The sequence below is a fragment of the Pseudophryne corroboree genome, chromosome 2, assembly GCF_028390025.1.
Source record: "Pseudophryne corroboree isolate aPseCor3 chromosome 2, aPseCor3.hap2, whole genome shotgun sequence".
Taxonomy (NCBI): Eukaryota; Metazoa; Chordata; class Amphibia; order Anura; family Myobatrachidae; genus Pseudophryne; species Pseudophryne corroboree.
In genome coordinates this window covers 407,297,873-407,315,472 of record NC_086445.1, presented here as the reverse complement: position 1 = coordinate 407,315,472, position 17,600 = coordinate 407,297,873, and the positions used below count along the sequence as shown (strand labels likewise).

General features: G+C 45.6%; 1 protein-coding gene across 1 annotated transcript in view; it reads right to left on the bottom strand.

Annotated features, from left to right (window-relative positions):
- Positions 1 to 17,600, bottom strand: part of MFSD9 (major facilitator superfamily domain containing 9) — a 76,351-nt gene that overhangs the window by 15,987 nt on the left and 42,764 nt on the right. The window contains exon 4 of the mRNA XM_063953425.1: positions 15,565 to 15,694. Within this exon, the coding sequence (XP_063809495.1) occupies positions 15,565 to 15,694 (130 nt within the window). The remainder of the gene's footprint in view (positions 1 to 15,564; positions 15,695 to 17,600) is intronic.

The following is a 17,600-nucleotide window of genomic DNA, read 5'->3' as shown; positions in this document are numbered from 1 at the left end:
AACGTCTACAGCCGGAGATTCTTCCCAAAATGTTCTACCCGCAGTGGCAAAGGGGAATGTATGCAAAAACCATTTTGACATTTGATACTTTTTATCTGGATTCTTCCAGGCCAACTTAAATAAATCATCTAATTCTTTAGAATCAGGAAATGTGACAGTAAGATTGTCTTGAGAGAGGAAAAACGACTTCTGATTTGCAGCGTTCTCTAGGGGGAGCTTTAGTACATCCCTAATAGCTAAAGTTCAATACCCTGTGTAGGAGTGGAATCCCCACTTAAGGGGATTCCACTCCAACACAGTCCCCATCATCCTGTATCTCATCATCAGAATCTGATAGAAGTGCAGGCAAAGCACGTTTTTTGTGCACCTGTATAAGACAGGAAGGGGGATGGAGAAAATCAGCCCTGGCAGCTAGATCTGCTACTGCTTTTTGCAGTTGTTGTGTTCTATTAGCATTGGCAGTGAGCTGAGAGGACATATCGGACATCATAGTTTTGAGCCAGGTGGGCTCATGACTCTCCCCTCATGGTCCTCAGCATTTTGTGAGGACTGACTACACTGCTTACATGATATGGAATCATATGAGAGGGGTAAATCTGGTATGACACACACTGCATAACTTTTGTTTTACCATTATGAAAACCCACAGTACACATACAACAACAGACTGACAACAATGCAAGCCTGCCCTATTGCATGTGAGAGGAGACAAATAAGAGAGGACCCAGCACACAACACGCTGCAGAGCCCCAGTGAGGTTGTCAGCGTTTCAATCTAACAGTGAGAACTGTTTTTAGAATGTAAATCCCTCAGAGGAATTAATCTGTGCACAAATAGCGGCTCTCCCCCTAACTAAACACCCTGTACCAGTGATTCAGCGTGTGACAGTCTGGAGGAGCTGTGTAAGACTGCTGCTGCTTATACAGAGGAAGGCGCCAAAATGCTGCTGAGCCCGCTCTGATGTAGCGCTGCCCCCCCCGTAATGGCGCCGGAGCTACCTATATATATATATTTATACTGGCCCTGTCTCCTAAACCTGCTGTAGCTATACATGAATGCTAGGCACAGCCATCATTGCCAGTCTCACGCAGGGGCTCTAGCAGATCTCCCCCAGGACCCGTATGCCTCACCCACGCTGCTGCCACACAAAGAACCGGGGGACCCCCCTAGCAGGGCCCCCGGTGTGTACTCACCACCGACGATCACCTTCAAGCTATGTTAGGGGTGTGCGGTGTGCTGCGGTTGCGACAGCCAAGGCGCAGTGCCCCGCTGAACAAACAACCCCTCAGGATGGTAGTCCTGCAGCAGGGAAACGGCTCTGCACCTCAGGAGGCCAGTGACCATCCCCACCCCTTACTCCCATGGTGCATGTATACTGTTGCCCAAACAACAGCATACTGAAATAAACAAAAGTTTAAAATAAATTGAAGAAAAACTCTGGAGCTAGCAGAGTGTGCATCCTCTCCTGAGGGCACTTTTTTCCAAACTGCCTGTAGGAGGGGGCAAAGAGGGGAGGAGCCAGCACACCCAGTGGAAGAAATTTAAAGTGCACTGGCTCCTTTGGACCCCATCTATATCCATCGTACTAATGTGTCCCCAATATCCCTTATGGATGCTAGAGAAATTACATGTACAAAAGTATTCACAGCCTTAATTCTTTTTGAATATGATGCCACAAGCTTGGCAAACCTATCTTGGCAGTTTCGCCCATTCCTCTTTGCAGCACCTCTCAAGCTCCATCGGGTTGGATGGGAAGCGTCAGTGTACAGCCATTCTCAGATCTCTCCAGAGATGTTCAATCGGATTCAAGTCTGGGCTCTGGCTGTGCCGCACAAGGACATTCACAGAGTTGTCCTGAAGACACTCCTTTGATATCTTGGCTGTGTGCTTAGGGTCGTTGTCCTACTGAAAGATGAACCATCACCCCAGTCTGAGGTCAAGAGCGCTCTGGAGCAGGTTTTCATCCAGGATGTCTCTGTACATTGCTGCATTCATCTTACCCACTACCCTGACTAGTCTCCCAGTTCCTGCCACTGAAAAACATCCCCAAAGCATGATATTGTCACCACTATGCTTCACTGTAGGGATGGTATTGGCCTGGTGACACCTGGCATTCACGCCAAAGAGTTCAATCTTTGTCTCAACAGACCAGAGAATTTTGTTTCTCATGGTCTGAGAGTCCTTCAGGTGCATGTTGGCAAACTCTAGGCAGGCTGCCATATGCTTTTTACTAAGGAGTGGCTTCCGTCTGGCCATTCTACCATACACGCCTGATTAGTGGATTGCTGCAGAGATGGTTGTCCTCCTGGAAGGTTCTCCTCTCTCCACAGAGGAATGCTGTAGCTCTGATAGAGTGATCATCGGGTTCTTGGTCACCTCCCTGACTAGGACCTTTCTCCCCTGATCGCTCAGTTTAGACGGCCGGCCAGCTCTAGGAAGAGTCCTGGTGGTTCTGAACTTCTTCCATTAAAGGATGATGGAGGCCACTGTGCTCATTGGGACCTTCAGAGCAGCAGATATTTTTCTGTATCCTTCCCCAGATTTGTGCCTCGAGACAATCTTGTCTCGGAGGTCTACAGACCATTCCTTTGACTTCATGCTTGGTTTGTGCTCAGACATGCACTGTCAAGTGTGGGACCTTATATAGAAAGGTGTGTGCCTTTCCAAATCATGTCCAATCAACTGAATTTACCACAGGTGGACTCCAATTAAGCTGTAGTTACATCTCAAGGATGATCAGTGGAAACAGGATGCACATGAACTCAATTTTGAGCTTCATGGCAAAGAGCGTGAATACTTATGTACACGTTATTTCTTATTTATTTGTAATAAATTTGCAAAAATCACAAACAAACTTTTTTCACGTTGTCATTAAGGGGTATTGTATGTAGAATTTTGAGGGAAAAAAATGAATAAATTCCATTTTGGAATAAGGCTGTTACATAACAAAAAGTGGAAAAAGTGAATACTTTCCAGATGCCCTGTAAATTTAATCAGCAGTCTGCTTTTGTGTCCTATTCACATAGCGATGTGAATAAGATGCATTTTCGGCAAAAAAAAAGACGCGTGCCGCTAACAGGATCTCCTGCTCCGTGGCGTATTGAGCCAAGATGCATGAGGACACATCTATACACACTCCCTTTCTCATTATATACATGCACAGACTCACACTTATCTCTTCATTTGCATCCTCTGTGGCTTTGCAGTAGCAATGGCCATCGACTGTTAACTTCGATCTATTGTTGGCCACCAATGGTCAATGAGTTTGCCATCAATGACTAACAGCACTTTCATAATTTGCTTGTCAAGTCCCAACTCCATTTTTGCTGCTGCACTGCCCCCGATAGCTACCCCAAATTTGTAGTGTAGGTGGGGGCAGACCTGTAATGAGTGACTGTGTGATGTGTGACTCAGCCAGTCTGAGTACAACAGAGGCTACTGCTATTCAGGAGACTCTTCAGGATTAGAGAATGCCAGCTAAGAAAAACAGGATTTTTATACCTACCGGCAAATCCTTTTCTCCTAGTCCGTAGAGGATGCTGGGGTCCACTTCAGTACCATGGGGTATAGGCGGTTCCGCAGGAGCCATGGGAACTTTAAGACTTTTCTAGAGTGTGAACTGGCTACTCCCTCTATGCCCCTCCTCAAAACCTCAGTATAGGAACTGTGCCCAGGGAGATGGACATTTCAAGGAAAGGATTTACTTTTAAGTTAACGGTGAGATTCATACCAGCTCACACTTCAACCATGCCGCACACATGGCATTCAACAAAACACATGCCAACGGGTATGAACAACTCAGCAACCCTGCTGAAAACATTTTTAACAAAATAACAACTGCAGGTAAAGTACGCACTGGGCTGGGTGCCCAGCATCCTCTACTGACTAGGAGAAAAGTATTTACCGGTAGGTATAAAAATCCTGTTTTCTCATACGTCCTAGAGGATGCTGGGGTCCACTACAGTACCATGGGGTAATACCAAAGCTCTAGTATGGGCGGGAGAGTGCGGATGACCCTGCAGCACTGATTGACCAAACTTGAGGTCATCATCGGCCAAGGTGTCAAACTTGTAAAATCTAGCAAACGTGTTTGTCCCTGATCAATTAGCTGTTCGGCAAAGTTGTAATGCCGAGACCCCCCGAACAGCCACCCAGGATGAGCCCACCTTCCTAGTAGAATGGGCATTCACCGAAGTCGGTATCGGCAATCCTGCCGTGGAATGAGCGCGCTGAATCGGACCTCTGATCCAGCGCGCAATGGTCTGCTTAGAAGCAGGACACCCAATCTCGTTGGGAACATACAGGACAAACAGAGCCTCTGTTTTCCGTATTCGAGCTGTTCTTGCAACATAAATTCTCAAAGCTCTGACCACATCCAGAGACTTTGAACCAGCTAAGGTGTCAATAGCCACTGGCACCACAATTGGTTGGTTTATATGGAAAGAAGAAACCACCTTAGGAAGTGGAAAATCAAGTACGGGCTCTTGTGACACAAGTCCCTTAACTCAGACACCCTTGTGGATGCCAAGGCCAACCGCATGACCACTTTTCAAGTGAGAACCTTCAATTCTATCTCCTGTAGAGGTTCAAACCAATCCGATTGAAGGAACTGCAACACCACGTTAAGATCCCATGGTGCCACGGGAGGCACAAATGGAGGTTGGATGTGCAGAACCCCTTTCACGAAGGTCTGAACTTCTGGAAAGGAGGCCAATTGTTTTTGAAAGAAAACGGACAAGGCCGAAATCTGGACCTTGATTGAACCCAATCGTAGTCCCGCATCCACACCCGCCTGAAGAAAATGGAGCCTTCTTGGATTCACACCAAGACACATATTTTCTTCAAATATGGTGGTAATGTTTAGACGTTACCCCTTTCCTGGCCTGCATTAGAGTGGGAATGACTTCCTTGGGAATACCCTTCCGGGCTAGGATCCGGCGCTCCACAGCCATGCCGTCAAACATAGCCGCGGTAAGTCTTGATACACACATGGCTCCTACTGCAGCAGGTCCTAGCAAAGAGGAAGAGGATCTTCTATGAGTAACTCCTGAAGATCTGGATACCAAGACCTCCTTGGCAAGTCTGGGACCATGAGGATCGCTTGAACCCTTGTTCTTCTTATGATCTTGAGAACTTTTGGTATTAGTGGAAGTGGCGGGAAGACATACACCGACCTAAACACCCACTGGGTCACTAGTGCATACACTGCTATTGGTTGAGGGTCTCTCAACCTGGAACAATATCTCTGAAGCTTCTTGTTGAGACGAGATGCCATCATGTCTACTTGAGGAACTCCCCAAAGACCTGTCACCTCTGCGAAGACTTCTTGGTGGAGGCCCTATTCTCCTGGATGGAGATCGTGTCTGCTGAGGAAGTCTGCTTCCCAGATGTCTACTCCCGGAATGAAAATTGCCGACAGAGCTCTTGTATGTCTTTCTGCCCAGAGAAGGATCTTTGCTCTGCTTTTCGTTCCACCATGACGGTTTACGTACGCGACTGCTGTTACATTGTCTGACTGGATCTGTACGGGTTAATCTTGAAGAAGATGCACAGCTTGTAGAAGGCCATTGTAAATGGATTTCAATTCCAGAACATTTATGTGAAGACAAGATTCTTGACTTGACCATCTTCCTTGGAAGTTTTCCCCCTGTGTGACTGCTCCCCAGCCTCAGAGACTTGCATCCGTGGTTACTAGGACCCATTCCTGAATCCCGAACCTGCGTCCCTCTAGTAGGTGAGAACTGTGTAGCCACCACAGGAGCAAAATTCTGGCTTTTTATGACAGGATTATTCTCTGGTGCATGTGGAGGTGAGATCCGGACCACTTGTCCAACAGGTCCCACTGGAATATTATGGCATGGAATCGGCCAATCTGTATAGCCTTGTAGGCCGCTACCATCTTTCCCAACAACCGAATGCATATGAATCGACACTCTTGTTGGTTTCAGAATTTGTTTGACCATTCTCTGGATTTCCAGAGCCTTTTCTACTGGAAGAAATACACTCTGTACTTCTGTGTCCAGTATCATCCCCAGAAAAGACAATCTTGTCATCGGTTCCAACTGTGATTTTGGAAAATCATGATCCAACCGTGTTGTTGAAATACTGTCAGGGAGGGTGCAATGTTCTGCACCAACCTTTCCCTGGACCTCGCTTTCATCAGGAGATCGTCCAGGTAAGGAATTATATTGACTCCTTTCTGTCAAAGGAGGACCATCATCTCCGCCATCACCTTGGTGAACACCCTCGGTGCCGTGGAGAGTCCAAACGGCAACGTCTGAAATTGGTAATGACAAACCTGTTTCGCGAATCTCAGATAAGCTTGATGTGGAGGATAAATGGGAACATGTAAGTAGGCATCTTTTATGTCCACTGACACCATAATGTCCCCTTCCTCCAGACTGGAAATCACTGCCCTCAGAGATTCCATCTTGAACTTGAACCTTTGCAGGTAGAGATTCACAGTTTTCAGGTTTAGAATTGGTCTGACCGAGCCGTCCGTCATCGGAACTACGAATAGGCTTGAATAAAACCCTTCTCCTTGTTGTAACAAGGGAACCAGGACAATAACTTGATCCTGACACAATTTTTGTATTGCTGCCGCTATCACATCCCTGTCTGGGATAGAAGCTGGTAAGGCCGATTTGAAAAATCGGCATGGGGGAATGTCTTGAAACTCCAGTTTGTACTCGTGGGACACTATTTGTAAGACCCACGGGTCCAGGCCAGATTGAACCCAGAACTGACTGAGGAGCTTCAGACGTGCCCCCACCTGAGCGGACTTCCACAACGGAGCCCCAGCGTCATGCTGAAGATTTGGCAGAAACAGAAGTTGATATCTGCTCCTGTGATCCTGTAGACGCTGCAGACTTTTTTCCTTTTCCCCTTCCTTTACCCGCAAAGAACGGGGAACCTTTACCCTTTTTGTATTTATTGGGCCGAAAGGACTGCATCTGAGAGTGATGTGTCTTTTTTGCCGGCGCAGGAGCATTAGGCAAGAATGACGACTTACCTGCGGTATCCGCAGAAGCTAAAGCATCCAGCTCATCTCTAAACAAGGCCTCACCTTTATACGGGAGAGCCTTCATATTCCTTTTGGAATCTGCATCAGCATTCCATTGGCGAATCCACAACGCCCACCGTGCTGAGACTGCCATGGTAGCGGCTCTTGATCCCAAGAGACCAATATCTTTCATGGCTTCTAGCATGTATGCAGCAGCGTCTTTGATATGACCTAACGTGAAGTGTATCTCGTCTCTATCTATTGTGTCAATGTCTGATGACAAGTTTTCTGACCACTTTTCAATAGCATTACTCACCCACGCACAGGCAATGGTAGGCCTGAGTACTGTCCCATTGGCCACATAAATAGATTTCAACGTATTCCCCAACTTGCGGTCTGCCGACTCCTTCCATGAAGCCGTCCCAGGCGCAGGGAGAATCACGTTTTTTGTTAACCGTCCCAGGGCACTGTCTAAAACGGTGGGTGACTCCCACTTTTTCCTGTCCTCTGCAGGGAAAAGGTAAGCTACCTGAATTCTTTTGGGAATCTGAAATTTCTTTTCAGGGTTTACCCAGACTCCCTCAAAGAGAGTGTTCAGCTCATGAGATGGAGGAAAAGTTACGTTAATTTTCTTCTGAGGTAAAAGAGGGGGCTCCGTAACTTCTAACACCTCCTTTATAGCAACATTCATGTATTGAATTTTTTTTTTTGCTAACTTTGGATCTATTCCCCTGGAATCACTAGTGTCGACACAGGAATCAGAGTCCGTGTCGGTATCAGTCTGTACAACCTGTGTAAATGACCTTTTATGTGACTCAGAGGGGTCCCCTGTGGAAGAAAAGGCAGAACTATTAAAAATCACATCTTCAACAGATTTTCTCCAGTTTTCTGCATGAGACTCAGACTTATCCAATCTCTTACTGATATGATTCACACTATCACGTAATTCTTTCACCCATTCAGGCTCATGGTGTGTCGGCAATGCCACCACATTACAACTCTGTGTCCATAAAATGGCTCCCTCAGGGGAAGAGCTCCCTGCCTCAGACATGTCACACACGTGCACAATCACACCACAGACACTCTGGGGCTTAATGGGCACAGACCCACAGTAAAGTCTGTCAGAAGGACACAGAAAGGAATTGACAGTTCACAACTCAGCGCCAAAAGAAAAAATCCCTGTGTGCCGTACTTTGTACACAGAGACAAAATCCCTGTGTCACGTACTTTTTACACAGAGATCTTCAAGCGCTTTATACTACGAATAATATGTTTTAGCACCAAATATTGCATTCCCCCCTCCTCTTTTGCACCCTGATGTTTGATTCAGAGGTGGAGAGGAGGATCAGCGTTTCTTGTCCAGCAGCTGCTGGGAGAAAATGGCGCTAAGCAGTGTGCTGGCTGCCTGAGGAAGAAGCCCCGCCCCCTTTAATGGCGTGTTTTTCCTCAGCTTTAGAATAGATATTTATACTGGCGGAGGTGTAGGACAGTGTAAATACAAAGTATGCTACGTTTTGCCAGTGAGAGTAGGTTTCATGCTGCTGTGCACTGTGTTATGGATAGCATGTTCGTGCAGCGTTCCCGCTCGCTGCGCGGTACCTTAAGCCGTTACGATGATCGGAGGTCCCTCGCTGCAGATCTCCGGTAATAATGCTCACGCGTCTTCTGACTTCTGGCTCTGTTAGGGGGGTGACGGCATGCTGTGGGAGTGAGCGCGTAGCCGCAGGTAGTGTTCATTTCCCTTCAGGAGCTAATGGTGTCCTGTCAGCAAGAAGCAGAGCCATGAAACTCTTTAGGAAGTTGGTTCCTACTTCTTCCTCCGAAGCCGGGAGACTGTTGCCAGCAGTTCTCCCTGAAAATAAAAAAACCTACCAAAGTCTTTCAGTGAAACTCAGTAGAGCTCCACTGGAGTGCGACCAGTCTGCCTGGGCACATTTTCTAAACTGAGGTCTGGAGGGGGGGGGGGCATAGAGGGAGGAGCCAGTTCACACTCTGAAAAAGTCTTAAAGTGCCCATGGCTCCTGCGGAACCGTCTATACCCCATGGTACTGAAGTGGACCCCAGCATCCTCTACTATGTATGAGAAAGATGAGATAAGGTGTTGTAAACTATTATTCTATAGAACTCTACAGACATTCTCTATTCCTGAGGAGTGTCCTGAATAGCAGTAGCCTCTGTTGTACTCAAACTAGAATGTGATACAGATGTAGCCATGTTTATCTTTGCCGTGATGCAGCTTGCTGCATGGCGCACCAGGCTGTGACAACGGAGTGATCGCTGGCTGCGAATAGATGCAGCCTGGCACGCCGTGCAGCATACCGCATCGCAGCACGGATAAACATGGCCACACCTGTATCTTATCGTCAAATGCAGTTGGGTAGAGATATTGTTAGGATGTATCATTTATATTGTGTGCCTACCAAGTTCTTGTGATTATCCATAGTAAATCCTGAGAGCAGGGTGTTAGAGTTCTAACATTTGCTTAGTTCAAATAGCCAGCCTTAGTATTGTAGGTAGTTAAAAGGGATCATTTGAGTTATAGCTATCTGATAACCGTATTTATTTGCAATAACCTCCTTCTATTCCTTTTTAAATAAAATTACAAACACCAATTTAAGTTATTATTTTTTCATTCTGTGTATTGGTTTAATGGGAGGGAAAGTAGCAAATTATACTTACCGATAATTTCATTTCTTCAAGATACTCCATGGCAGCCATTACTCTGGGATTTATCCCTACTCCTAGATTTTAGACAGGAAGTTTTTTCTATTTTAGGCTCCGCCCCCTCTGGGAATATAGGTCCGTCCGCCTCTGGCTTCCCCAGTCTTTGAGTGTCTCCTTGACGGAGCCTAATAGAAAACAAAGATATATTGAGGTGGGAAAAACTAGGCTGCCATGGAGTATCTTGAAGAAATGAAATTATCGGTAAGTATAATTTGCTACTTTCTTCTACGCTACTCCATGGCAGCCATTACTCTGGGATATACCAAAGCATCCTAGTAGGGAGGGAAATAATCCACACAGAACCCAAATGATGCTTAAAGTAAATTTTTTTTTTTTTTTATGCAGTTGCTTCCTTCAGTACTGCTTTACCAAAGTGACCACCAGAAACATCTAAGCCATAGTGTCTGGTGAATGTATGGATGGACGACTACGTCGCTGCCGCACATATCTCTTTAATCGACACCTGCGCTTTCCTTGCCCAGGATGTAGCCATAGCCCTCGTAGAGTGTGCCTTAATGTGGTCTGGAACTGGTCGGCCATTTTCTTGATAGGTGAATGCAATCAATTCCGTGATCCACCTAGAGATCGTGTTTTTAGAAGGTGATTCACCTTTTTTGACTCCAGAGTGTAGAACAAACAAATTCTTAACTTTCCGGAAGTCCTTTACTCTCTCCAAGTATATAGAGACTGCCCGCAAAACATCCAGCATATGTAGTCTTTCTTCGTAATCATCCGTTGGGTACGGAAAGAAAGATGGCAGAATGATTTCTTGACTCATATGAAAGTCTGATACTACTTTTGGCAGAAATTCCGGATTATTCTTCAATATTATTCTGTCTGGAAGAATATTCAGGTAGGGCTCCTCAGCCCAGAGAGCCTGTAGTTCCCCAACCCTTTTCGCTGAAGTTATTGCCGTGAGGAAAACTACCTTCCAGGTAAGCATCTTTAACGGAATTTCCCGCAGAGGTTCGAAGGGTGAATCCATGAGTGTGTTCAGAACAAGGTTCAGATCCCAGGTTGGCATAACTGATCTAACTCTGGGACGTTCCCTCTTGATGGCTTGACAGAATCTCTGTATCAGGTTATCCTCCGACAACTTCCTATCCAGCAATACACTTAAGGCTGATATCTGTACCTTAATGGTTGATACTGCCAAACCCATCTGGAAACCTTCGCTTAAGAACTGCAGTATCTGAGGAACTTCAACCTTAGAGATTTCGGCGTCATCTCCCAGCCAATCTCCAAATTTTCTCCACACTCTATAATAGGATTTCGAAGAGGTGCTCTTCCTTGCCTTCATAAGTAAGGTGACAACCTGTTCTGAAAGGCCTTTAGTTCTCAGGATCGACCTTTCAACTTCCACGCCGTCAAATGAAGACTCTGTGGGTTTGGGTGAAAGACTGGTCCCTGACGTAGTAGCTCTGGTTCTACTGGTAAGACCCATGGACCCTGTATTGCCATTCTGAGTACCGTGGGAAACCACACTCTGTTTGGCCAGTGAGGTAGAATTATTATAACTACCGCTTTCTCCTCTCTGATTTTCCGTAGAACTCGGGGTATCATCGGTAGTGGAGGGAACACATAGCTGAGGCTGAAGTTCCACCTCTGGGAGAGAGCATCTGTCCCGTTGGCATTTGGGGACTGGTACCTTGAAAAGAAATGCTCCACTTTCGTATTCTGGGATGTAGCCATCAGGTCTATCTGAGGGTACCCAAACCTCTGTGTTATCAAGTGGAACACTTGAGGATTTAGCTCCCATTCTCCTGGTAATACCTCGTGTCTGCTCAGGTAATCCGCCACTAGATTGGATTCTCCTGGAACATGAAGGGCCGTTATGGACTTTAGATTTTGTACTGCCCAATCCAAGATCTTCGCTACTTCCAGCCCTAGATCTCGACTTCTGGTGCCTCCTTGTCGGTTTAAATATGCCACGACTGTCACATTGTCCGAGAACACCCTCAGATGAGACTGTACCAGCAGCATCTGAAAACAACATATCGAATTCCACACTGCCCTCATTTCTCGCTTGTTGGAAGACATGAGTTTTTCTTGGGTGGACCATGACCCCTGGCATGTGTGACTTAACAGATGACCTCCCCAACCTGTGGCACTTGCATCTGTTGTCAAGACAGCGTACTTGGGTTGTGCTAAGGACACCGACCTCTGCCTCAAACTCTGGTCCATCCACCAATCCAGGGACTTCTTTGCTCCTTGAGTAAGTATTATCTTGTGGTCTAGGTCTCTGCCTATACGGACCGCTCTGATTATGTCCCACTGGAACGTTCTCATTTTCCACCTGGCCCAGGGTACTACATCTATTGTAGAAGACAACATCCCCACAAGACGCAGACCCAGACGGAGTGAAATGCTGTCCTCTACCTGAACCAGGGATGAAAGATCCTGAATCTTTTTGCATCGGTCTTCTGATAATGCCACCGTGTACTTCTTCGAATCTATCCAAACACCTAGGAACTGCAGCCCTTGTGTTGGATCTAGCTTGCTCTTCTTCCAATTTACTAGCCAACCATGAGCTTGAAGAATCTGAAGAGTCTTCTGTACGGCTATTATCAGAGTTGCTTTTGTGCTCGCACAGATCAGCAAGTCGTCCAGGTACGGCCATAATGCTATGCCCATCACTCTCATATGTGCTACTAGAGCTAGAAGCACTTTTGTGAAGACTCTTGGCGAGGAAGACAGGCCGAACGGCAGGCAGGTAAACTGAAGATGTTCTCCAAGGACGTGAAACCTTAGAAACTTCTGGTCGTCCCGGTGAATTGGCACATGAAAGTATGCATCCTTCAGATCTATAGAAGCCATAAAGTCTTCCTGCTTTATCCCTAATAATATGGTCTTCAATGTTTCCATGTGAAACCTTTTCTTTATAAGGAATTTGTTCAAACTTCTTAAATCCAGAATGGCCCTGAATTCGCCTGATGGTTTCTGAATCAGGAACATCCTGGAATAAAAACCTCTTCTCTCTTCTGCCTTCGGCACCTTCACGACTGCCTGTGTTTTGATGAGGTTTTCTATAATACCCTGAAAGGCTATTATCTGTTCTTTTGATGTTAAGCTTTTTGACTTCACAAAATTCCGTCCTATCGGCTTCTTTATGAATTCTATACGGTAACCCTGGGAGATTACCTTTAATACCCAGGCTTCTTGAGTTGACTCCTGCCACTGATCTGTAAATTTCATTAATCTGCCTCCTACTGGCGCAGCATTCTGGGGCATCATATAGTCAGAATTTCCTATTTCCTCTTCTGCCAGACTGACGAAAGGACTGCCTGGTGGTTGTTGAATTGTATCTGCCATACTGCCTACCTGGCCTGTATGACCTGGCCTCTTTAAACTGTTGTTTAGGTGAAGAAGCCCTAAACTTTGTTTTCCTATCAAATGGCAGTTTTGCGGATTTACCGCCTGACATTACACTAATTATGGACTCTAGCTTACTTCCAAAGAGGCGAGATCCTTCATACGGAAGAGCTACCAACCTATTTTTTGAGTGGACATCTGCTGTCCAGGTACGCAGCCACAATGACCTTCTAGCTGCAACACCTGCCGCTAATGACTTTGCTGCATATTCTACTACCTCAAGAGAGGCCTCACACAGATACTCCACTGCCTTCATCATCACAGCCAGGTCTTTCTGCAGGTGATGTCTGGATACCTGATCCTCCAAGTCACGGTGCAGGTTGTTCCCCCATAGCCTTAGGGTCCTGGTTGTTGACGCCATCGCTACCCCGGCCTTCAGCGTCACTGCTGATGCTTTATGGACCTTTTTCAAGGAACTCTCAACCTTCTTATCCATCGCATCCTTAAGCACCGCACCGTCTTCTAACAGAATTGTGGTTTTGGAAACTACTTCTGCCACAGCTGCATCCACTTTAGGTAATTCACACCACTTAGTGAATTCTACATCTTGTATCGGAAACATACGCTCCAACCTCTTCATATAATTGAGACGCTTGTCAGCAGTCTGCCACTGCACTGACATAATCTCCTTTAACACCTTATGTACTGGAAAACATCGGCTTTTCTTAATTCTGTCTTCAAATAAAGGATCTTGAGCGCCATCCTCCTGTGCTTCATCCTTAATATTTAAAGCTCTATACATATGCTTTAATAAGCCATCCACTATATCCAGATTAAATGATCTATCTGGCTCCTGAGCTTCCTCTGACTCTGCCGGCGAGGGACTATCAGCATAATCCAATACAACAAGACTATCTGAATCCTCAGCAGCATCTAGGCTGGTCTGTGACCTGGATCTTTTAGCCCCTTGAAGCTCCTTTAATTCATCTTTTGTCACAAATGATTTTTTCATCCATTCCATTAGATCCTGAATCTGCTTGGATTGGCCCTGGGATGCTTCACAATCATCGCATAACTTGCTATGTTTATTTCCAGAAAGACTCTTTCTACAGCCAGAACAAGCCAAATGATGTTTCTTTTTATGTGATCTTTTCCTAGGCACATCAGACACACTGCAACCAAAGCAGATGATACACTAAGCACCCTAACTATATAAAGTAATAATAAGTGCCCTAAATGAGGCTGCTTACCATTCCTGGGCACATGTAGGCGTGGAGGGGGACATCTCTTTGTCCATGTCTGCTGAATCCTCAGAATCCTCTCTCCAATACTGCTCCTTATTATTAGTAATATTATACACTGCTCCTCTCTCACTCTCAGCGGTGGACCGCGCCATTTTTATCCTCCCTTGACTCTCAGCCTCCGGGCGGCGCATGCGCAGATCGATACGCGGCACTTCCGGTTTTCGGCCGCGCACTTCCGCCCGCCGCGTCCAGCGCTGCCCTCCAGGCACAGCGCGACTTCCGCCCTCCAGTCTCCGGCGGTCACCAGCGGCAACAGGCGGGGGGGACCTCACAGCAATCAGCCAGGTACTTCACACTGTCACCAATGCAAAATATTCCGTGCAACAGGACATAGATAAGCAGTGCCTTTCCATATTTGTACTGCCACAGGCAGCAATTATTATGGTTTTTCTTTTCTTCCATATTTGTACTGCCACAGGCAGCAATTATTATGGTTTTTCTTCCAGCATTTGTACTGCCACAGGCAGTAATACAATGCTCCTCCATGGGTCCCGGGTGCCAAACCCCTTCCAGCCGCGGCTCACAGAGGCGCATTAGGCCGGGAAAATTCCTGGTAAGCCTCATATTTGAATTTAAAATAACAAACGACTACCCTGTCACTATCTAAGGAGACAGGAAAAAGACTGGGGAAGCCAGAGGCGGACGGACCTATATTCCCAGAGGGGGCGGAGCCTAAAATAGAAAAAACTTCCTGTCTAAAATCTAGGAGTAGGGATAAATCCCAGAGTAATGACTGCCATGGAGTAGCGTAGAAGAAAGGAACATTGTCCACTACCCCTGCACTATATGCCATAGGAGCACCCTGGGAAGTTCGGATTGGAGACACCGCCAATCTGCAAGACTGAAGAGAACTGTTTCAGTACTTTGTAGCCCTACCACCTCCTTGCAAGTACCTGGTAAGCAGGTGTTACACATACAATTAGGTTACAGCATGATTTAAGACCAAATGTATATTAACAAATCTGTAGGAACAGATAAGTTGATTTTAAATTATTAGCAAACTATAGGATATCATTAAAGAAAAAAAAAGTTTACCTCCTGCCTACACACACCTGAAGCAGATAGTGTATGGGCTGCACCTATGAACATGACTGAGACATTAGTAGATTTGATAGGCTGCGTCCTCATGAATATTAGCTCCACTCACAAAATGGCTGCCTAAACAGAGTAAGCGGGAGGTACATTTAAGATTTTAGTGAGCAACCTTTTATAGCTACTTACCCACTGGTATTCTTGCAATAGCATATATGTAAATGCTAATGGATATGCCAAGGAGACCATAGCCGAAGGCACTGACAATAATACAAGTAATTAGGGAATAGCGTCTTCCAACGATATCGCTCCAGCTTCCCTGCACAAAAGAACATAAACATTTTACAGTGGCCGTAGTGTCGTTTCCGATTTCATGCTTTAAACAAGTCTAGGCATTTACATCCCCTACTATAGCAAAACGGGGGATATACCGTACTCAGCTCTCATTAACTTGGTAAAAGGCAGTTTTCCTGCAAAGAGAAAGATTTTTAATCCAAGCTCTGGTGTTTCACATCACTGTATAGTATATTTGCAACAACTGATGCTTAGGGCATCAGTTTTCCAAAGATAGAATTTGGTGTAAAATGCCAATTATAAACAAATCACATTTTTTTTCTATTTGTGTCTGTGCACTGCTTTCAATGTTCAACTCTTACTCCATTTTGAAGTGTATGAGAATACAATGAAAGATAGACAAACATATCCATGTAATATGGAGTGTGCAAATACTGTGGGAGGCAGTGATATGTCCATATAGGTGATTATAATGAGGACAGTGTTGCAGTGTGACTGGCAGTGTCAGGAAGACGGGAGCAGAGGTAAGCAGGAAGCCACAGACAGAAATACTGTAGACAGCAGAGTAGTGATGTGAGGCTCTATCAAACTGGTGCAAGAAGACTGCAGGGGGGTCAAATGCACCTCTATATGGAATGGACTTCATACATCAATGTAGTTTTCTAACCTTCATGGAGTATGTTTGGACAACACATACTGTCAGTATATGTTTTTCACTATGAAGTGTGACTATATGAAAACAATATCTGCACTGGAATAATACTTTTGTCAGGGCGAGATTAGAGATTCTGGAAAGTAAGAAGGAAGTTCTGGCAGGACAGGATTAATAGCGAAGGGTTTTTAGATTAAACTGCACGAGTCAGATCTGGGTTCATTTGCAGTCCTATGCTAATATAGAGAATGACATAGCCAAAGTCAACTTTACAATTCAGAACATGACTCGATTACTTACAAGGCAAAACAGTCGCTGTTTTACCTTGTAAGTTTGGTGGGCACCCTTGTTGCCCAAGCATACCCAATGACTAGAATATATGTCAGCACATGTGCCCTTACATTTGCAGTCACAAATGGGGAGGAGAACAGGAGAGCTCAGCAGCCGTGATGGTCACCAGAGTTGGTATCTGAAGGATGCCCTGGTTATGAGGAAGCTTTGGGACATTAATGTATATCAACAACTCTCTGCTTTTACAGTAGTTAACAAGTGAAAAACAAACAGGAGTGAGTGACTTAGAAGTACTCTGTCACGTGAAACAAGGACACCACCACTGGGCTAATCTCATCGGAGAAAGCAGAATAGAAAGCATTTAAGAGTGGTTCTGTTGCTTAGATCGTCATCGCTGGTCAGCCAAGGAAGTCTTTATGATATAGATAATTAGTGGCAACACAGCTAATAGGCCACTACTTTTTGGAGGATTTTAATAACCACTAAACTTGTAAAAAAATAAGAATTTACTTACCGATAATTCTATTTCTCGTAGTCCGTAGTGGATGCTGGGAACTCCGTAAGGACCATGGGGATTAGCGGCTCCGCAGGAGACTGGGCACAAAAGTAAAAGCTTTCTGACTAGCTGGTGTGCACTGGCTCCTCCCCCTATGACCCTCCTCCAAGCCTCAGTTAGGATACTGTGCCCGGACGAGCGTACATAATAAGGAAGGATCTTGAATCCCGGGTAAGACTCATACCAGCCACACCAATCACACCGTACAACTTGTGATCTGAACCCAGTTAACAGTATGATAAACGTAGGAGCCTCTGAAAAGATGGCTCACAACAATAAACAACCCGATTTTTGTAACAATAACTATATACAAGTAATGCAGACAATCCGCACTTGGGATGGGCGCCCAGCATCCACTACGGACTACGAGAAATAGAATTATCGGTAAGTAAATTCTTATTTTCTCTGACATCCTAGTGGATGCTGGGAACT